At 44.6% G+C, this 23,652-nt stretch overlaps 1 protein-coding gene across 22 annotated transcripts in view; it reads right to left on the minus strand.

The window, feature by feature from the left end:
- Kalrn (kalirin RhoGEF kinase) overlaps nucleotides 1-23,652 on the minus strand; it is a 604,914-nt gene that overhangs the window by 529,486 nt on the left and 51,776 nt on the right. For 3 of the 22 annotated variants that reach the window (XM_031363735.1, XM_031363733.1, XM_031363747.1), the window contains exon 1: nucleotides 17,802-17,868. The exons of 17 other annotated variants lie outside the window; for them this stretch is intronic. In XM_031363735.1, coding sequence (XP_031219595.1) covers nucleotides 17,802-17,868 — 67 coding nt within the window. Of the gene's footprint in view, nucleotides 1-17,801; nucleotides 18,064-23,652 lie in introns of those variants that run through there. 2 more of the 22 variants (XM_031363732.1, XM_031363749.1) reach the window with 2 other exon arrangements.

Consider the following 23,652-nt stretch of genomic DNA (forward strand, 5'->3'; position numbering starts at 1 on the left):
GCATACCGTGTTTGTTCTTTTGTGATTGGGTTACCTCACTCAGGATGATATTCTCCAGATCCATCCACACAATGGAGTACTACTTAGCTATTAAAAACAATAAATTTATGAAATTCTTAGGGAAATGGATGGAGTTCATGTTCTTAGGCAAATTGATGGAACTAAAAAATCCTGAGTAAGGTAACCCAATCACAAAAGAACATGCATGGTTTGCACTCACTGATAAGTGGATATTATCCCAGAAGTTTGGAATACCCAATATACAATTCACAGACCACATGAAGCTCAAGAAGAAGGAAGACCAGAGTGTGGATACTTCAGTCCTTCTTAGAAGGGGGATCAAAATACCCATGGGAGGAGATACAGAGACAAAGTTTGGAGCAGAAACTGAAGGAAAGGTCATCCAGTGACTGCCCCACCTGGGGATCCATCCCATATACAGTTATCAAACCCAGACACTATTGAGAATGCCAACAAGTGCTTGCTGATAGGGGCCTGATATAGCTGTCTCCTGAGAGGCTCTGCCAGTACCTGACAAATACAGAAGTGGATACTTACAGCCATCCATTGGACTGAGTACAGGGTCCCCAATGAAGGAGCTAGAGAAAGGACCCAAGGAGCTGAAGGGGTTTATAGACCCATATGAGGAACAACAATATGAACTCCCCAGAGCTCCCAGGGACTAAACCACCAACCAAGGATTACACAAGGAGGGACTCATGGTTCCAGCTGGACATGTAGCAGAGGATGGCTTTGTGAGACATCAATGAGAGGAAAGGCCCTTGGTCTTGTGAGGGCTTGATGCCCTAGTATAGGGAAATCCCAGGAGAGAGGAGCAGGAGTGAGTGGGTTAGTAAGCAGGGGTAGGGGGATAGAATAGGGCCAGTTTCGAAGGGGAAATGGGGAAAGGGGATAAAATTTGAAATGTAAACAAAGAAAATATCTAATAAAATTAAACAAATTTTAAAAAGAAAGAAAAAAGATATATTGGTATAGATGTATATAGATATGAGTTTAATTGGAGTTATCTCAGAAATCATATGTTGCAAATAAAAAGTCCAGGGCCACTAGGGGATACTTCTCTTCTAGTCAGAGTTCTCTCAGAGACCCTTGAAACAATACAAGCTAAGGTCATTGCCCTTGGCTGTTCCCAGAATTTGATAAGACCCTATTGCTGAAGATACCACAAACATTGTTATAGGACAGAAAAAATAAAGCCAGTACTGACCAGGAGGCTTCCTCTCTACCAGACAGCTATTGGAAGGTGCTATAAAGGCTGCCAGTCAGGGGGATGACACCAACTGTCTCATCTGCTGTAAATCCTGTGAATTATAGTAATAACTACAATAGTGGCATGAATGACATGGGGGTAACCATCCGCTTCCTGATCAGATTTAAGGCTCACTCCTCAGGAGTAAACATATGCACAGTACTATAAATACAGCCAAGAATTCGTGATTGGGGAGCTCACATATTAAAGGAGTAAACATAATACCATTACTTTTGGACACAGTATCAAACTGTCCTCTAAATTCCCACCTTTCCACCTGTATCTTAGTGCATCTTCGGACCTCATCAGAGAAGTTTCTTTGTGCAGTGGATGGTGGCTGATGCAGAAACTCAAGAGGAAGTGACCATGGAGTGCTCAGCCATGGATAAGACACTTATAACATGCCATCTCCATGGTGCTCATCGCAGAAGAGACAAGACTGTAAAAGCCAGAGGTTCAGGAGGGCTGAAGCAAACTAACATCTTCCAGACTTGATGGGGCTGTTGTGCTCAAAGGGAACAGAAGATACATGAGGACCACTTTCAATTCACTTTCACCCCATATTTCCCACCTCCCCCAAACTTAGCTGTACTCAACTGACTGTGAGCCACCCCCCCCCCAAAAAAAAAAAAAAAACAGATGAGGATAACATGCCTACTTTGCTCCTGCTTGGGATGTCTTCTTTGAGGGATTATGGTGAGTTAGCAATCGATGGCAAAAACTGGACTGGTAAGGAGAACTTCTACAACAAAGTAAAACTGTAGATAGATACAGGATATAGGAAAGAAGAAAGGTAGGCAGCCCAAGCCTATAGACATTGTCCTTTCTACACATGGACACTACAGAGGGAAGGGTCAAGGGGAAGAAATATTCCTTCTCCTGAGGAGGCTTGTCTCAATGGATTGATAGCTCATCTATTGCCTAAAAGGCAAAGAAGCAAGCCAGCACTCACCAAAGACTGTCTTAGTACCTGACGCCTCACCTTCTATGTCTTCTACTCCTAGAAACAAGTGACATGTTAGAGCAAGGGCAACCTTTTAGCCCTGCATGGAAAGAAATGCTCATGTTCCCAAGGAGGAGTCTAAAACCTACCGTGTTCCTCCTCTTGCCAGCTGCAGTGCACTTCTGCTAAAGATCTACAAAGAACTCAGCTCACACAGTGCAGTCCATGGTGACTAGAAAGCATTGTTATGGTGATAAAAAGCATTAGGTTTTAGAATCTATGCATTGATAAATGAAGTAATTTGTAATATGATCATGTTTAAAATGAATTTTTAATAAAGTAATTATCTCTGATATAGTTTTAATCATGAAAGTTTTTTGAATTAAGGAAATTTATTATACTTTGATCGTGGGTTATCTCGAATTCTCAGTTTTTAAGTTACAAAGTATGTTTTCAAACACACGGCTTATCTTTCCGAATCCTTTGTTAAGTCTGAGTACCTCCCTTCCCTACTCTACCTCCCACCTTGTTGGTTGTGATTAGGGCCAAAGGCCCAATCCTCATTTTCTAAATTTCTAAATTACATGTACTTATTATTCGGTTGAGTGTGTGCACATACGCTTGGGTATGTGCACAGAGGTCAGAAAGTGGTGTGTGTGAAAGAGTCGATTCTCTCCTTCCATCCTGTGAATCTCAAGGATTGAACTCAGGTCTTCAGGTTTAGCAGCAAGTGCTTTAACCTGCTGGACCATCTCACCAGCCAAAGACAATCTGGGCTTTTGTTTGTGTTGGTTGGTGGGTTGGTTGGTTGGTTCGGTTTGAGATTGTTTGAGATAAACTAGCCTTGATCTCATGAACTTTCTGCCTCAGCCTCCTGTGTGCTGGAAGTACAATGTATTTGTACTTCCAGCTCTACATTTTCTTGCATCACTGGGCACATGTAGGTCCCCAGGTGGAACAAGAACCATAATTACATTTGTCTCTCTGTCTCTCTGTCTACCAGTACCCTCTGTGTATGTTTACATATTTGTACATTTGTTGCTTTTTTCTCTAAGACTTATTCTTATTTTTTTATGTGTAGCATTGTTTTGTCTTTGTGTAGGTATGAGCACCACATTTGTGCCTTGTGCCTGTGGAAACCAGAAGAGAGTATCAGATCCCCTGATATTAGAGTTACAGACAGTTGTGAACCATGATGTTGGTGCTGGGGATCAAACCTGGGTGCTCTGGAATAGCAGAAAGCATTCTTGACCACTGAACCGTCTCTCCAAGCCAATGACTATGTTTCTTAACTCTTAACTCAAGGTGAGCCCAGTGTGCTAGACATAATTGGCCCCATTCAGTGACTATTTACACCCTTCATTCTTGCTCACAGACCTTATATTTTGTTTAGAAATCAACTATCATGTGCTTTAGGACGACAACTTCCAGCCTCTTGTGTGGTGATTACAATAAACTCAGAAACTGTAGCCTCTTCTAACAATTTATTTAGGAATTGCTGGTGAAATAATGGACTTAGAGTCATGAAAAAAAAGTCCAAAGGACATCTAGAAGATATTTTCATAATCTTAAAGAGAACTAAGTGTGAAGAAGCAGGATCTTTGTGATGTCAATTTCATATACAATATGTGGAATTATGACAGCCAGCTTGATACTATAAGCATGGTAGAATAGAGAGATGCCAGGAATTGGGTCCCAGGCTCTCCATTTCTTGTAATGAAAGGAGAAGAAAACAGGACCAATCTTTTCCATTGGGCACAACTGTTTCTTATGTTTGTTTTTAATCTTCTTGAAAGCACTTTTTAAAAAACCAATAAGGCAACAGAGAATCATTAGGTCAAAACCCAGGAGAAGCTGACAATCCAGAGAGACCCAGAACACAAAGTGACTTCTACATGAAGAGCATTTGCCAATAGACAAGAAACAGAAGCAAATTCAAGCCATGCTTGGGAAAATCAGAAAAGATGAAAGGAAAGAAATCAAAAGTTCAGAACCTGCCCTAGGAGAAGGCATTCTCACAAAAACAACTACGCCAAGCTAAGCTTCTTCCCAGGGGAACAGCATTAGCTTCAAAGTAAAAGCATCCTGGAAATAAGACAGCTCTCTAGACAACCTGAAACTCAAGTTGCCTGTGATGGCTCTATGGCACCCAAGCACTCAACTTAGGTTTAGGTGGAACTAGACCGGTAGTGTCAACAGGAGCCTGACAAAAGAGAAGAAACATTGTTCTTGGAAAATGCTGCCATTCTAGGTTTCAAGGAATTGGGGTCTTGAAATTGACTTTCTAAAAGCATTAGCAACCCAGCACCCAACAGGATAGCAACCATTACTCAGCCAACAGCTAGGGGGGCCCAAAGAAGGGAGTCCAGAACACAAAGCAATCTTTGTCTACAGAGAACTGCCAATCTGTAAGAAACAGTGATCATTATGGAATTTTCTCCCCACAAAAGCTTTCTCAAACATAGTGAACATGATGTAATAAAAAAACCTAACCAAACACAAAAGGAAAAACATACTATGAGCAAAGACTATCAAAAACAACAGACTACAGATAAGACCTACATCTATGGTAGTTACTTCACAGCATAAACTTATATATCAAAGTATTATTCCATACAAAGTAAGTGCATTCAATTTTATTTGTCAATTTTACCTAAATTAATATGGAAAAACAAAGAGAAACAGATATAAAAGACTTCACAGCCTAGAATCAACAAACAAAAACTATAAAACAAACACACTATGTTCAAAAAACATTAAAGACAAGTTTAAAAGGTTTTCATGAAACTGGAGGGTAATTTAGAAAACAGTTAAGTATTCTGGCACCAAAATGTACAATAATTGATATCGATAAGTCAATGCACACATTTAATTGCAATTAGATGTAGCTAAGTAGGTAGTTAATAAGCCAGAAGATAGATTGGAGAAAATTGTCCAGAGTGTATCATAAACATAAAATTATGAAAAATACAGAAGTAGCAATAAAGAATACATAAGATACAATAAGAGATTGCAATATTAATCAATGAGAGAGGAGGAAATGGAGGTAATGGTATAGAATTTTCTAGAACTGATGACTGCAGTATCTCATGGGTGTGATGAACACAAGAATCAGACAACATAAGTAAGAATCTGACAATAGGAAGCTGGTGTTCAACTGCCCAACTTCCAACATTCTTAAGAGATGGTGGAGGACAACCATTTATTGTTTAAGGCAGTTTGAGCTTGAACTCATTTATATATAGCCAACAGCATCGTAAATAATATCCATGGGGAAAATGGAGTATCTCTCATTTGTGGGGTGGCACGTACCACACATATATGGTATTTGAGTTCTGAGTGAGTACACCAGGGACAGGGTTCAGTTGGTAAAGTGCTTGCTTTGTAAGCATGAGGGCTTGAGTCTGATACCGAAATCTGGACACAGTGGCATATACTTGTAATCCCAACACCAGAGAGGCAGAGATTGGTCGTGAATCCTTGGGGCTCACAGGCCAGCTAACAGCCTATTCAACAAGTTCTGGGGCCAAGTTGACAGACTCAAAACTAAAAGGTGTCCTCTGGCTTCCACATGATCACACACAAAAGGGGTGGGGGCTCGAATTAATGTCTTCCTGACATTTATTATTATTACAACTCTTTACCCATTGGTATAAGGTAGGAAGGGCAGGGAGAGAGATTGTGGTTGTGATAAAATCTCTACAGAGCCAAGCAGAGCACCCAGGGGGAGCTCATCCTGGGCCACAGAAGCAGAGTATGAAACCAAGGGAGAAATATCTGAGCCTTGTGTTTGTCTTTGTTCTGGGATTTCCCTATAATGTTAGCACTGACCTGCAATTTTCCCAAGAAAATTAGTGCTTCCATGTATTTAGGGCTCCCAGTCTCTTACATATTCCAGGTGTCCAAGACATACTTAAACAGGGATGGGTGCAAGCTCACATCATGTAATCCTCATGTATCATGCCCATGCCTACTTTCCTAACTTTGATCTTTCCAAATCCAGAAAGCTTTCCAAGGCAAAGAAGACAAGCAAAGAGAACACTTGCCTCTGAGGTCCAAGCACAGAAGGAGCCACCTTGCTTCACGCTCCTGCTATGCATAGGCTGCTCCAGGCCTCACTCAGACTCCTTCAGGTATAGCAGCATCCATCTGGGATTCTCTCCCTGTGGTAGAGGAGTCAACACCAGGACTCTCGTTTATTTATCTTCACTAGGCAGTAATGAAGAGGAGGGGGAGGGGAAGAGTCAGAAAAGGAAGGTCTAGTAAAGTTGTGGTAGGCCAGAGACTGGTGGAAGAAATATGTCTATAATTTCACTGCTTCTTGACCACACTGTCTCTAGCTAGAGCCCCCTGGGTGAAAGGCTTGTACTTCACTGGGGTAAGAGTTTGTCACCTTAATTATGTCAGAGCATTTGGCTTTGCTCATCCTGAAACTTCCAGCAAGGGGGGGAAAAACTTGTGGTTTCCATTACAGTGTCACCAAGGGACTTGTACAGGGTTCCTATCATTAAAATGAAAACATTGATGAGTAAGCCATGCCACTTTGTCTCCAAGTCTTACATCCTTCCTCCCACCCCTGGCCCTGTGCTTTATTTTGAGACAGGCTCAAAATAGTTTATAAAATATGGAGTTCATTATCTCATCTAACAGATTTCATTTCGCATGAATGTGGATTAACAGCTCCATGCCAGTTCTTCCTTCTGGGTTTCTGGGGAAGGTATTCCACTGCCCTTGCCTGAACTGAGGTCTTGGGGACACAATTCTGTTGTAGCAGCAGAGAGGCATGAGGGGCCCCTTCTAACTCACTCTGTTGCATGATTGTTACCAGGAAGGGCAAAGTTCAATTCTGCCATTGGGGCTTCTCACGTTTACTCGGATCCTTAAAAGTTTGAATCCAAATTAAAATCAAATTCATGACTTCTTAAGTCTGCCCATTCTTCCAGATTCAGTGACAACAGCAAGATTAATGGGATAGAGATGGAGTTGGCTATGGTGACACATACCAATAATCCCATCATTTGAATATGAGACAGAAGTGATTCTGAGTTCAAGGTCAGCCTGGACTATAGGGAGACTGTCTCAAAAAAAAAAAAAAGTAGCTATAGCTTAGCGTAGGCTACTTGTCTAGCACATACGGTCCCTGGATTCCCACCTCAGCCCTGAGAAGGATGGAGGGAGTGGAGATGGTAGAATGGGCTTGCAAACAGAGGGCTACAATGAAGTAAGGCCTCACCTGTGGATTTTCTGACATCACTTCTTCCTCAGTTAATAACTATGGTTTGGCCAGTTAAACTGTCTCTTCAGTATTGAATTCCCTTTTCCCTTCCATCTACACTGTCCTTTTGCTAGGAAACAAATATGCATGTAAAGAGGGTAAGAAGAGCAAGACTTTTCTCCCATTGCTGATCTTACTCGCCTTGATATCTCTCCTTTCAACCCTGCCATGCCCCAGCTTCATTTCCTTATAGAGCGTCACTTTATGCCTTACCCTCAGAGACCTCTTCCTTCACTCTGTTCAGATCTCTGAACATCCAAGCGTTCAAGTCAGAGCATACAGTAACAGATGCACACATAGGTCACCTGACGTGTCAGTCTTCAACCCCTCTGCATACAGGGGCCACCTCTTCCTCAGCTCTCCTGCTTTGGGCAGGGAGGGGAGACTGGACTCTTGATGACACAACAATCCTCTCTGAGCTGGCCCAAATTTGTTCAGTGACAATGTATCCAGGTGACCACACACAAACACACACACACAGGTACACACAGACACAAACACACAGATACACACACACACAGACACATACAGACACAGACACAGAGAGACACACAGACACACACACATGCACACACACACACTTTTCAGCCCTGGGTTCTCTCTGTTCTTCTAGCTAACTCATCTATTTAACGGCATCTTCTATAATCACGGGTTGACTGTGGGTCTGAATGAAGCAGATCAGGTCCCATCTAAGGTCACACATTACCTCATATCTCTGGTCTTATCCCATGACACTGACTACTTGGGGGGAAAAAAGGCATCTGAACTTGAAACATTTATTTTTTTATTTATTCTACTTAAATCATTTCCTAAGTTCATTTTTCTTCCTCCCAACAGAGAGTGCCCCATTCTCTGGTCTCCTGGTTATGTGTGAACTTCCTGATCTAGCCACCTCCTACTTTCCAGGAGTCCACTTCTGAACTTTGAAGCACTTACTACAAGCTGCTATTATAAATCCAATTGTTGCTTGGCTCCTGTGCTCTCTGCTCACTCTCTAGAGGCAAATGCTACGAAGACTTCATGCTTTATTCATGCTGTGTCCCCAGCAAGCAGCACAGCACCTTGACTGTCTAGATCCACCTCAGCATTTACGAGTCAGTTCCTAAATCTACTCCTGTTCACCGCTTCCTGACTTCTATTGTTGCCCCGTCCCCAACCTTAAATACATTCAGGCCTCCCTTCTTGAACAAAACCACTGCTTGACCCTAATGTCCCATCAACCACTGGTCTATTTTTACTTTGTATTTTCTGACATATTTCTCAAACAAACAGTACATGCTGGCTGCTGCTTCATCCTCGCCACTTCCTCCCACTGCAATCTGGTTGCTCATCGCCAAGGCATCGAAAACGATGGTGGAAGTAGGCATCGATGCCTTCTGTCACCAAATCCTTCAATGCTGCCCCACCCCCTGCACATAATGATCCCTAACTACCTCCTTCATTCCCCTCAAGTCTTTGCTTGTTCTTCCGACTCTTAAGAAATAGCTTCTCATGTGTCTGATTTCCACAATCTGTCTACCCTGTGCTACCTTCCCTGGACTATTATCAGCGTTACTCTCTCTTCTAGGCATCTGACTCAAATCATGCGTCTTCCATCTCAACTGTTCCCTAGGACCATGGACATAATGCTGCTGTTAGAGCAGTGGCTCTCGGCCTTCTAATCCTGTCAACCCTTTAATACAGTTCCTCATATTGTGGTAACTGCCTGCCCTCAACCATAAAATTACTTTCATTGCTACTTTATACCTGTAATTTTGCTACTTTTATGATTGGTAATATAAATACGTGCTTTCCCATGGTGTTACGTGACCCCTGCAAAAGAGTCTCCCAACTCTCAAAGGAATCATGACCCATGGGTTGAGAACCGCTGTGCTAGAAGGAGTTGGGCACTCTGTGACCTAACGTCAAGGTTCCAACTCCCTTCCAGTGTGACTCTGCTACTTCTCCAGCTAACCCTCAGTGTGTCTTTCTATCACCTAAAGTATAAAGAACCTGTAAACTCATGTCCTGCTCTTAGGCATCCAAATTCACAGCTTTAAAAATCTCCCCAGCAGCAGGCTCCGGTGGTCAGGAATTTCTGGTGACTTCCCTCACAGATTCTGGATATGCCCTTTGATACAGTTCCTCATACTGAGGTGACCCCTCCCACTATAAATTTTGTTGCTACTTTATAACTGTAATTTTGCTACTATTAATTATCATAATGTAAATATGTATTTTCCAATGGTCTTAGGTGACCCCTTTGAAAGGGTCCCTTCACCCCTAAAGGAGTCACATCTTTGAACTTCCCTCTCCTTCAGTTAGGCATCTCTTTCAGGCCTCACTGTGTTTTGGCTCATTTCACTGACTGGAGTGTTTGACTTCATCAAAGTTCTGTTTGATATTCTGGGAAGATATACTTTTCCAGGTGAATAGTTTTTCTTTCCTCCTATGGAATCCTAGTTAATTTTACTTACCAATTTTGTTGTAAAGTATATTTACATCCAAAATTTTCCTTAGACCAAAAGCACCCCTGGTCATGCCTCTTGGGCTCCCCAGCTCTTAAGTCTATCCCTGATACATGAATATAGTTCAATATACTTTAATGGCATGCTGTTACCCTGCCACCAATTGTGTGTATCCTGACGTAAGCAGAGAGTGGCCTCAAGCTCTCTCTCCAGCTCCAGCTCCAGCTCTCAGCATATAAAAGCTGTGCATCATCTGACCTCCACCTTCATAATTACGTCACTGTGTTGTCTATTCTGTTGACATTGCCCTTCCTCTCACTAGATATACAGATTCATGAAGACAAGAGCCCAGATCCACAAACACAGCATCACACACAGTAGGTCCTTAGAGGATATTTATTAGAGGAATCGACATGCCTTCCTTCCTTCAGCCCACTTATTTCTCCCTCCTAGGAATTCATAGAGCTCATTTAGGGATTCAACATGAAATAATATACCCTGATGTCATACAGAAATATTATAGGTATTACTGCTGTGTGTTTTGTAGATGTTGTAGGTATTGTCCACATAGAATCATGACTCACTAGAGTTAGAAGAGCATCTACTTACAGGTAATCCACAATTGGATGGACAGACTATAAGAAATTCAGAAAGGTTACTGTTACTTTGTTCATATGTTTTGTTAAATTTTTTTATCTCTATGGATGTTTGGCCTGCATGCATGTCTGTGCACCACATATGTGCTTGGCACTCATGGAGACCAGAAGGTACCAGATTCTCTTAGAACTAGGATTACAGATGTTTGTGAGTCATCATGTGGGTCCTGGGAATTGAACCTGGCTCCTATTTAAGCATGGTTAGTGCTCTTAACCACTAGGCTATCTCTCAGGCTCCTAGCTTTTGGTTCTTTGGGATTCTTTCAGGAGATGGTGAATTACAACATTCCAGAGTGCAGGAATCTGATCTCTTGCCCCTGCAAGGCTCCTGCAATGCATGTAGACATTATTAGTACTTCAACCATTAGCACAGATTCTACCACTTTCACAGTTTCACAAACCCCCTCCATCCACAAAGTGAAAAGCAAGCTGAGAATTCAGTTGGCTTTCCGACCATTGAGGAAAACACCTTTGGCCTTCAGCAACCATTCATTAAACCTCAATAGAAGGACAGGCTCTGGGAGGCCATGTTACCCCAGGGGAGCCTTGCTACTTTCTTTTCCTTATATCACAGTAACCTCTGCCCCACTGCTTAGAAACTCCATACCAGTACTCCAAACAGAAGCTATCAGTGTCCTTCCCCCAGGACTTGGCCTAGATACATCTTACCTGGTGATCTCACACCACAGACAACACAGTCAGTGATATCCTCTCCATCTGCCAACAGGGAAGATAGCAAGACACCATTTCACATGCATGCTGAGAATGGAGATGCAGGACTCTGTATGTGGGACTCTCTACACATGTAGTAGTCAGCACAGGAGCTAACTCATCCTATGTGGAAAGGTCCTGGACCCTGGCTTTTCTCTTAGCAGTTGTATGATTTCAGTAAAGTAGTTATTTCGACAAGTCTGCTCCCCATCTGTAAAATGGGAACCAATATGATCTGCCCAGAGAAGGATACCACAGACCAAAGTGGATAAGATACTAGCAATTATCAAATCCTTAACTGTTCTCTTTTTAACTCCTAACCAATGCTGTGATAATCCTTGTTCCTGGACTGTTCAGATAACTCTTTTAGTCAACATGAATTTACTAGATTTCCCATGAGAATACAACTTTGATCAAGGTGTCTAGGGGAAAATTCAAAAGGATGATGAGGGCAAAGGCCTGCCCTCTACTTGTAATGGGTAAAAATGACCCCTTGAAGCAATCAAGCCCCACAACAGCTGCAGAAATCCCAAAGGAAAAGCACCCATACTGAGTACTCACTGGCATTAGGCACTGGCCACACATCTTAACTCCTTCACTGTGCAGACCAATACCATGAGGCATACATAATTACTACCCACAGGAATGCACTGAACCACTGATCCCTGGACTTTGCACTTAAGTGCCCATATGCCTGAAGAGAACCAGATGTAGCTGGACAGTGGTGGCGCACACCTTTAATCCCAGCACTTGGGAGGCAGAGGCAGGTGGATTTCTGAGTTCAAGGCCAGCCTGGTCTACACAGTGAGTTCTAGGACAGCCAGGGCTACACAGAGAAACCCTGTCTCAAAAAACCAGAGAGAGAGAGAGAGAGAGAGAGAGAGAGAGAGAACCAGATGGGACTAATTAGGGGCACTTTTTCTGGAGGACATAGGAATCAAGAGTCTGAGAAAGGGAAGAATGTGGGTCATCATCCATAATGAAGGCTTCGGGCATTTTGAGAGGAAACAAAGGGGAAAGGTCTGAAGAGGCCATGGGGAAGGCAGGACACAAAAGAGGATTATTCTGTGACAATCAAATTGCTTATCAGATAAGAAGCCTGGGTCCTCTGATAGGCATATACTGGTGACTTTAGAAGCTAAGTTAAAGTAACTTGGTCTGATGTGAATAGTCAGCTCAAGTGGAAAGATTACAGCCAAACCTCTCACTGGAAAACCTCCAGCACAGCCAGATCACCCAACATACTTTTCATATATGTGTTGCATGCTGCTCTCTCCTCTCTCTCAGTGACCCTCCAAGGGAAGCAACATATCATAGAAATGTACCCAAAGAAGCCATATGTCATAGCAAATGCACACACAGCCACCAACTAGAACAGGGAAGATATCCACCATGATCAGCTGGAGCCTGTGGCAGGCTGGTCTAAGCAGAGAGAGACCAAGTGCAATCCAGGCAGGAGCCAAAGCTGGGCAGATAACTAGGCTGTCAGGAAGCCAAAGGAAAACATCTGTCAATGACAAGAACCTGGGACAAGAGTAGTAGTAAGGACAAGGCTGCCCAAAGAGCCTTCAAAACCTAGGCTAGGAGGGCCTCTTGACCCTGCACTGCACGTAAGCAGAATCACTCCTTGGGTTGGAATGGTTGAGAGTTCTGAAGGTTGAGACAACTGGGGACATCAGTCAGGGAGGTGGGAACTTTAGTGAAAATCCCAAGTAGATTCCTGGCCAGAGTGAAACCTCGCTCTATGAAAGCTGTGGACAAGAAGTCCCCTCCTCTTTCATCTCTCCGACAGTATGAAAGGGAGTATCCTTTCTCTGATTCTAGCAGAAGGCGGTAGTACCCACCTAAAGACAGTAGAACTTACCTTGAACAAATAAGGAAATATTTTTGACACACAATGTGATGAACTGTCATCCCTAGGTGGGAAACCAGAGGCAGACAGAACTGAGAGGTGTAAACTCAAAGCAAGCTGGGGCCAATCAACCTTCTGGAGCCTGGGGCAAATGTTTCCCCAGGAACGTGAAGGAAAGTCAGGGTTTAGTTAGGTAATGATACAAAATGTCTATAGTTTCTAAATTAAGTTGCATAGAACATACCCTAGAGATTACATTCTTTTACATTGTTTCTGGTTTATCTTCTCGTTACTTTGTATTTGCTATTCTCACAGGGATGGATTATCTCAGTTCCTTTGTTATTTTGCCCCAGAGCCATTTTGCCCCTGCTCTCTGGCATCACATTAAAAGATGACAACAATCAGCCACCAGCCTTGGCTCCATCAGAATCACTTACAGAGACACCAGTGCCAGTCCCTGCCAGGGGTTCTAATCCACCTGCCTGGGTTGAGGCTAGAAGGGAATGGAAACTGTGCTGTGTCATGAGTCCCAGATGATTCTAGTTGGTTTCTGGTGCAAAATCTCAAGTGCTTTATGGTATTCATCAGAAAGCAGACAATGCCCCAAGAAGAAATCAAGCAGCCTAAAATATATGTTGTAAATTAGGCCTATCATTTAAATGTTTCCAAATACCATTTTTACTATATCCAAAAATCTTCTATACTATATTTTCTTTTATATAATTTTATTTTGGCTCCATTTTATACATGAAGCTATTTTAAAAAGAAAATAATAGATTGGGGCATGATGGGATAAACAGAGTGGAGGAGAGCTAGAAAGATAGCTCAGTCAATAAAGTGTTTGATTGCAAGCTTAAGAACCTGAGTTTGATCCCCAGCATGCATGTACAAAAAGTAAAGCAGGGTAGAACATACTGAGAACTCCAGAACATATCACTGCTGCATATGATAGGTGTGTACCTGGGGCTCACTGGCCACCCAGCCTATCCTACTCAGAGAGCTCCAGACTGAATACAAGACCCCATCTCAAAACGGAAACAAAACCCACAAAATACTCACAAGGAACAGCAACCGAGATTGACCTTTGACCTCTACATGAAAACTGAAAGGGGGGGGGACAGAGAGGCAAAAACAGACTAGGAAAGAGGGGGGGAGAAAGAGAGGGAGACACAGAGAGAGCAGCCCATAAGAAAAGGTATGGCTCTGAAGAGAAAGGGGAATTCTAAGTTAGAGAGTAGGAAAAAGAGGGAGAAGAGGGCACAATGACCCAGGCTGTGGATAAAAATGGACAGAAATTTGGAGATGGACTGAAGAGTAGTAGACTAGCAGTAGAGAATTGGGTACCAGTATCATGAGGTTGTACCAGTATACTAAAAAAGAGAACAGACATGAGGGGCTATGTGGGCAAGGAGACTGGACCGCAGACATCTGAGGCTTCATGTTATGGCAGGAAAGGTGGGAAGGCACAGGGAAGTCAGGGTGAAAATGAGGCACTAGCAATGAAGAACAGGAAGGGTTAGGAGGGCCCACACAGATGGTAAGATGAGGCACGGCAGCATGGCAGAATCAAACACTGAGCAGAGATCATCCTCCAGGCTGGGAAGCTCAAGCAATATTTGTAAGTTACCAAAAATCATCTCATGGGTTGGTGCTGGTGCGCTTTTCCACATGCTGGTAAGCCCTCACCAGACCCATCAGGTCCCTGAGGATGCACCAGACCTCAATAACACAGGAAGGCTGCTTCTCCATTTCTGATCTGCATGAGCCTTTTTCCTCTGGCGGAGGTCTCCATCATGCCAACTCTCTCCTTAGCCAATGTCTGCAAGCCCAAATCATAGGCAGGAGACTTGATAAACACCCAGCACATACACAATAAAAACTGCAGCTGTTATTAATGAGAGTAAATCATCAAAATGTAATGTATGAACAAGCTGGCACACCCTTATTGCTAAATCCTTGTATACAGTTCAGTCATGCTCTCAAAAACAACACACTTAGTTTTCAAGCCTGACCATGAGCTGAGCAGAGATGAAAGAACGTGTTGTCTGTAGCAAGAGAACACACACAGGTATCTTTCTGTAAAGTTTATTTCTGCTCCGGGGTGTGTTCTGATGTTTCCTCCCTTTTTAAGTGCGTCAAGTCACAGGTTCATTTCTCCTCTGTCACAGCCAACCAGTGCACACAGCACACAGCACACTGTCCATCATTTAAATTTCCTGGGATAAACCCATCATTCCCCATATCTTTTCATCCCTTATTCCCTCCTTGCTTTCTTGAGGCCTGTGACTTTCAAGATGACATAAGGCATAGCAATGGCAAAGGAAAGATAACATCCTAAGACAGAGGAAGGGAGCTGCATTCTGTTTCCTTGGAGACCTGAGGGAAATCTCTTCACTGCTCTGGAAGGCAGGCTCTTCTTTCCCTCATTCATTCACTCATTCATTCACTCATTCATCCAACTAATATCTGCTGAGCATTTCCTACCAGCTAGCTCAATCTGCACAACATGCCATTTCCTATGCTATGACAACTAACATTACTATAGTTGCCATATGCAGAATACTGTTTGAATGTGGATTACATATATCATGTGGCTGTTTAGAATGCTGTGTTACCTAGTAACTAAAACTGAGTGACATGAGCAATGTCCAACTCACAACAGCCCTGATTGATATCTGATATCCTAAACAGTCTAGAACCTCATGTTGAGGAAGCCCCTACAGACACTGTTTAGAGAAATGACCATAAGCCTATACACACCTAATGTGCATGCATGAATACACATTTCTGGCAGCCAATTTCTGATATCTAGAGATCCATCAGTCCACAGATTCATATGTGAGATGCTTTTACATGAACTAACACATTTCCTGCAAACTGTATGGTGTAGGTATTACTAATATTCCCATTTTTTGAGCCAAGACTAATGAGCCAAAAGCAAATTATTTATTCAAGGACCCTTAGAAAGTAATAAAGCTAGTACTTGGAACAAGTTGGCAGTTCTTGGGTTTCGGCATTTTATGAAAATTGAAAATAAATATAGCTTATATTTTGGCATCTACTTCCTTCTTTAAATTAGTATGATATGCTGATCTGAACATGGCCTCTGTTCACAAGAATATAAATTGTCTCTATGCCTCTAACAGTTCTTCAGTAGCTTGCTCAGCTCTGGGCTGTTGCATGCCACCTGTTCCTGTCTTTCCCAGGATGTCTGCAGGAGAGTGAGAACCAGATGTCTTTGCTGATGAGCCCTAACAGTCAGGAGCATTTTGTTCCCAACAGGCACAGGGATCTAGAGCCTCTCACTTAACCCTTACAGCCCTCAAATGGGCATCATTACTGTAGCCATCTCTTTTTACAATGGAAGAACACAGAGACAGTGGGGCTTGCTGAGATCATACAGAAAAGGGGTGACTGTCTTACCCTCCCCCATCTATGAGCTCCACCATTACAAAGTCCTGGCTCCCGTCTCTATCCTCATCTCATCTCAAGTCTGGCTTCTCAGAGGTGTTTCTGAGTGCTAGTGAAAGCCTGCTTCCCGAGTATGCTGGCTTAGGTTCCTCCATCTTTGATTTCTCCCGATAAAGCCCTGGTGCATCTGCACTGGGCAGTTCTGCTTCCACCTGGTATCTGCCTCTGGGTGTACCTGAGACTACCCCTGATGAGAGGGATTGAGTTTGGGGTGGGTAGCAGAGCTTTTCCAGGACCATATTTTTCATCAAAGATTTTGTCTCACTCTTCTTGCCAAAACTTCTTAAAGGAGCCAAAGCTCTCAAATGCACAGACAACATTTCAGAAACCAATTACTACATGAAGTTCCTAGTGGTCTTTCTTTACAGTGGAGGGTCTGGACTTGCGTGATAACACCAGGATATTTGATTGCAGTAATAAATGAGGCTGACATGTATGACGGTCAGAGTGACTTGACAAGTCAAGCTGGCTCTCCTTTTCCTTTTCCTAACCACACATTCTCACAGACTCCATCTACAGACAGTCCACAATGGGAGATGTCCCTAGGACAAGTGCTGTAGTTCCATGGTGCTGAGAGCCAGGCACAGAGGAACTTTGCATTTATTGAGTACCTAGTGTGTACACTATCTATGATGGTATGCTTTATATGTAGGAATTAAACAACAATGGCAGATAGGCCCCAGAATGCCCATTTCACAGATGGGGAAACAAGCTCAGATGAACACACAAATCCACCTATGGTCACAGAGCTGGACTGAGATAGGAGTCTGCATGGGTCTGCCCCAGCCTCCAACTGTAGGGACCAGTCTCCAGTCTGCACCACTTCCCACATGCTCTGTAGAAAGCCCTGCAGGACAGTTTAAGTTGCCTGACAATGACAGAGAACCTGGTGAAAAATCCAGCAAGAAATGTGATTATGCTGTATAGCTGTTCCCCAAAAGCTTCTGTGCTCCCCATCCCCAGCTGGGTCACACATGTCCCCAGAAAACAGCCCTTCTTTTATCTGCAATAGGTTGGCCGCTTACTGTGGCTCCATGCCCTCTTCTTTATTTTTCCCCCACTCCCATCTCTGCTGTACCTTTCTCCATCTCTCTCTCTCTCACACACACACACACATGCTTATATACACACACCCATACACAGAAAGACAGACAACCAGATACGCACTCAGGATACCTCGATCCAGAAGCCGAAGCAAGCGGAGATACCAAAGATACCACTGGTCCCAGAAGCGGTCCGTCATCCCACCCTGAACTCATCCTTCACAGTCAGTCTCCAGGGCACAGCCTCATCCCACCACCACCAACAACCGACTCAAGAAGGCCAGATTCTCGGATGTTGGGCTCTCACACGCAGCCTGCTCTAAGCAAATGCCTGCCTACAAAGACAGCCACCAGTCCTCCCACACAGAGGCTGACTGTGCTGGGAGCCCGTTTCACAGCAACAAAGGAGCAAGTGCAGAACACGCCGCCGTGTGCAGACTGAGCCTGCATGAACCCCAGGGGAGACTGGAGATGCGGGGGAGGGAGTCAGGGAGGGCTCTTGCACACTAGCAAGGTTTGAGGTAGCCTTGGGAATGAAAATCCACAGAGAAGGCCACGTTTAAAGTTTCATTCTAGTATCTCCTACCATACTGCTTTCCTGTGCCTCCCACACGGAGGCCAGTGGCTCTCCCAATAGGATGATGAATGGGAAGCCAGATGCTCAACCATCCTGGACTCTGGAACCAGTCCAAAAAGTCCAGGAGTCTGACTGCCTCATTGTGAGGACCTCAGGTGCTCCCCATCCAAATCTGCTAGACCCTCACACTAGAAAGGGGTTTGCAGGTCCTTTCTCCCTACTTCCCTCACAGATTCTATAAAAGAGAGACTGGGCACTAAGGTGCCACATTCAAGTTCAAATCCTGGTTCCTACTTAACATTTCTTGGCCCGTTGCCTCGGCTTCCTCTTCTATGAACTGAAAAGGCCAGCATTTGCTTTCACAGAAGAACTATGAGGCTCAACAAGAAGAAGGGAAGCTCCTGGTGTCTCTGGTAAGTAAAGCAAAGGTTCTCGTTGACCTTCTCCCCTGCCCTAAGAACCTCAGTCCCCTATACTTCTGACCCTTCTGTCCTATGCCTCTGATCCAGCACCTCCTGTCACGGCCCTTTCTCTCCGTGCCCCTCCTCAGAGCCAAACCCTAAAGCTTCCAATGTCCGACTCAAACGCCACAGCATCCAGTCAGCCTTCCCCAATCTTCCCTCCTTTATATGCCATCTTCAATCCTTTTTCTCCTTTGTATACAATTCTTCTACCTTCTTGGAACATAAACTACACGGAGTTCAGATCTGCTCCTTAGTCATCTTTGGGTCCTTCAAGGTACCTAATATAGTACCTTATCTCAGAAGCATTCAAGTGATTTTTTTTACTTCAATCTTTAATTCAAGTGATTGTTGACTGACTGAAAGAACAGGCAAGGCATTCTAGGTAACCCACATCATTCCATGTGGAAGGGCAGAGGAGTGTTGACTATAGTGCATCAGCCTCTGGACACTGTTTCAGGCTTGCAGAAGGTTCAAGCATAGGAGCAGAGTGCTCTGTTCTCACCTCCCTTGGAGCTGCTTGGTCAGTGGGCTGGCCACTTCCATGAGAAGGCTGCCCATCAGGTGGCAGGGGATCCTAATCACAGAAATGAAAGTAGAGGGGACTCCAGGTCTAGAGCACCTCCATTCAACAGCCAAGTTCCTCATTCCTCACAGCTGTTGTTCAGCTTAGCCATAGGCAGCTTCTGCTCCCCGCCTCCTGGTCTCCGGCAGGCAGCTGGAGTCAAGGGGGCTCCTCCAGCATCTGCCATTTCTGGGACTCTAAAAATGAAATAGTTTGCATGTTTCTCAGACTCAGGCAGGAGGCAGGAACAAACAGCGAGAGGGAGAAAGTGGGTGGAGCCACAATCTCCACTCCTTGTCCTGCCCAGCATCCTTATTACCTCTTAAAGGGCAGCTGCGGGACACAGCAGTGCCCTCACCACCCAGGACGATACCTCTCAGGCTCTGTTAGTGCAATTTTGTTACTACCTTAAATGGACAAGAATCTTGTGAGTCATTAACACAAGAATGCAAAACCCTCTCCTCTCTCTGGAGAGAAATGGCCCACAGTCCTCCCCTCTTGTGAATTACAAGAATCTATTGCTTACTCACATGCGCTCACAAAGCACTTTCACATCTGTCAGCCCTAACCATCCCACAAGCTCTGTTGGAGAAGATTCACTTTCTTCTCCAACAGAGCTTGTGGAAGATGACCAAAGTCATCTTCCAGAAAGTTGAACAGTTTATGTCAGATGATACATAGGTGTGATCTGGCTCCCCCTTGTCAAGTGTTCTGGACCTTGGCATTCCCTAGAGAATGCAGCACCTTTCCTAGAGAGGTGGAAGCCTTCACGGTGGGGCTATGCTAACAGCAGTGCTTATGAAGCAGGACAGTGCCAGCATGCCGCAGGCAGGCACAGGATGTATGATGACTGACAAACAGCCTTTGATATGTCACATTGGTCCCGGGCTTACAGTCAGCCAGAGAGTTCATCTCCAAGTAAGAATGCCAAAGTCATTTTTTCCTAATGCAACTTACATGAAACTTGAAACGTGAGACTCCTACCACAGCAGAAGACCTGGACAGAGAGGGGCTGTGAGAGGAACATTACCTGGGGAGCAGACAGGCAGGCCTCATGCCCTTATAAGCACATGTATAAACTGCAGCTCTCTACTGGTACTGATGGTAGGCCTGAAGAAGGAGGCCAACTCTAGCTTCTCCCTTACTTGGTTTCATTCTCCACAGAAAAGAGAACAACATGGGTGCACACAGCTCCCCACACACAATGAACCCTGGAACACAGCATCACCCACTGGGTCAAACCCAGGAGGAAGCTGTTCAGCCTGGAATTTTACTCTTGGTTGCCTTCAGTCCTTTAAGCAGGGCACCTTGGTGCTCCCCAGCCCACCGCTGCTCATTTCTGCTATTCCCACAGAGCCTCATAAGCCTTCCTTTAAAACAGCCATGCTAGAAGTTGAATAAAATGTTCCGAGAGACCACTAGGCTTGTCATTCAGCTGTGGTGCAATTAGAAAGGATAGAATGTTGCCAGGACAGGACCTTATTAGGTAGGTTTTTGTTGTTGTTTTGTCTTAAACAATGATGGCACAGTGGCTCTTTCTTTTATCATAGCCAAATTGAGGGCAGCCATTCCTGTCAGTGTGATCCTTTCAGCCCCCTCCACTGAAATCAGTGACTGCAGGCCAACAGCACCCATCCACTGCAGAGGGCTGCTGCCTGTCTGGATCGCTGAAGCTACTTAACTGTCATAACCGCGATGTGTTCCCTTCTCTTCGGCGTCCCTTCTTCCTTTCTTGGCACTGTTCTCTCTCCATCTTTTCACCCACCCAAAAGAAAAACACTGTGTTCTCAATCAGATAAAGCCAGCATAAGTGGATGGAGCAGAAGGCACGCAGCAGTGAGGGAGGAGAGAACCAATCAGGTCCCAGATATTTTTCACTCACCTCCCAGAACAACTGGGACCTCTGAGCTCTCAGCGGCACTATCCACGCTCCTCAGATAAGTGCAGCTAACTGGCAAGTGAAGGCCACACATGAGGTGGCACAGTTGCTGGGATCTGTGAACCAGAATGAAGGCTTTGCAACAGACGCAGTGTTCTCTTCCTACCCTTCTCCGGGAAAGAGGATCAGCCAGGCTACCATTTTGCCCTGCAAGCTGTGCTTCAGCTCCAAGGTGAACCAAACACTCTGGCAGACACCATCTTCAGCCACCTTCCACAGCCACTTCTGCCCCCTCAGCAATTACTGCCCAAGCGATAAGTGGAAGTCAGAAGCGACATCTCAGAAACACCATCCAGGGATGACATGGACACTGGCAGCCTCTCCTGTGAGAGTGTCCCCAGGTGAACACCCTCCTTGGGTCCTCCTCACATGAGGACAATATCTGAAAGACGTTATCACCCAGACTCTGAAATTCAAGTCCACCTCTCCCAAGAGGCATCTCCAGCTAATCTCACCCATTCTCATCTCAGAGTTCTCAAAGTTTAATGGGCAGCAGATTCACCTTGGAAGGGTGGCAGCTCATGCAGATGCCGTGCTCCCAGAGGCCTGCATCTTTAACCAGCTCCCCTGGGCGATTCTCTGATGGTGACCTGTCTGCTCTCTCACAGCTCTCCTCTCTTACCTTCAACACTGACCCCACTTAAATATTTTGGTTGAACTCTACAAAGTACCCTGCCTGCCCCCATACTCTAGGAGTCCAGGGCAGAAGACCCCTGAGTTCTCTCTCCTGGAAGGTAAAGAGAGATCTAGCAGAGGACCACACAGGAAGGGCTAGACAAAATGGCCCTTAGACATACAATTGATTCTCAGCTCTCCTCCAGCTTCAAAAAAAATTCCTTCTGCCACAGGTCCACTGCAGGTCTGAACAATGCCTTTAAATGTCCCTCAAATATCTGCCGGGCATCCAGGGAGAAAGACAGAGGCTGATTAGCCTTCATTGACCCTGCTTTTATGTACCTTTCCTGTTGCTTACCTCTGACCTCAGGGAGATCTTATCTCCCTCCCCTAACCTAGAAAGATATCACAAAACCTCTTACGGCACCAGCTTAAAACCACACTGTCAAGTAGAAGAAACCTACCCCCCACCCTTCCTTGTCCTCCTCTGAGACTCCTACTTCTCTCAGCAAGCCACTAGAAGCTCCACACTGCACTGAACCTCTACCTTCAGGGTACCACCCCAATAGCCCAGCCAATCAACAGAGTTGTTTCTCAGCCTTATAAAACTCCTCCGTTCTGGGTCCAGTTCCCTCTGAACCAGGTCCCACGCACAGAGGTATGGTAAACGGATCCCCTCTTCGGTGTTTATAATAAGAGATTAATTCTATGCCCTTAAGAAACAGCTACACTTTGGGAGAGGGTGACACCCTAGGGCAGTAGAAGGCAAGTGGTAGTCCAGACTTCAGGGCCAACCTGTGGTGAAGGATCAGGTCTCTTCACAGACTGCTTCACCTAAGTCTCCCAAACCTCCAAATTCATGTGACCATCTGGCTGACAGCCTTTCCTGAAGCACCTCAAATGAAAAGGGAAGGCTGAGAAACCAGGGGAAACAGTTCAAAACCCAGAAGTCATTGTGAGCTGAACTTCCCTCACAGCCTGGCTCCTCCATCTCATTCCACTGAGAGCAGCAGTCTCTTCACCCACAGTGACTCCATGACTCAAGCCACAGGGATGCCAGCCCCTCCGCTGGTTTGCTCTCAGCAGCTTTGCTTCCTCTTACTGCTTCGACTCTCTATGGCACATGCTCAACATCAGAGAATCAGGAAGATGAGGTTATCAGTCACTGCCACAGACACAAGCTCACATGGTCCCTGCAGGGGGCCTCTCCCTTCTCTCTCACCCCAGGCCCTTCTCCATCTCCTCCAAATCTTTGTGAAGTCATACCCCACCAATTCAGTCCAGCAAAAAACAAAGCACCACACTATTAACATTAGGGTGGATAACCATGACCATAAAGAGCAAAGAAATTAAAAAGGGCTCCCTCCACCCCCAAGGAAACGCTAAATGTTGGTTAGCATATATCTAAAAGCCAACATTTTTTTTAAATCCTCTTGGGAATTTTCTCCTTAAAAAAAAAAAAATGTATAACAACTCACTATTAAACCTGATGAATCCCTACTATTTAAAGTTTACATGTGTATGTGTGCATGTGCATGTGTACATGTGTGTGTGTGTGTGTGTGTGTGTGTGTGTGTGTGCATGTGTGTGTGTCTATCTGTCTGTCTATCTCAGAGGACACCTGGAAGGAGTCATTTCTCTCCCTATACCACATGTGTACTGCAATCAATATTTAGGAAGTCAGTCTTGAAGGTAAGCACCTACACCCACTGAGCCATCTCACCAGCCTCTTCCTTCTTACTTCCAAAAACAAAAGAGTCAGACAAAGATGTAACTCTTACTTATAATTCCGTACTGAGGAGGTTGAGGCAGGAGGAACACAAGTTC

The sequence above is a fragment of the Mastomys coucha genome, unplaced genomic scaffold, assembly GCF_008632895.1.
Source record: "Mastomys coucha isolate ucsf_1 unplaced genomic scaffold, UCSF_Mcou_1 pScaffold12, whole genome shotgun sequence".
NCBI lineage: Eukaryota > Metazoa > Chordata > Mammalia > Rodentia > Muridae > Mastomys > Mastomys coucha.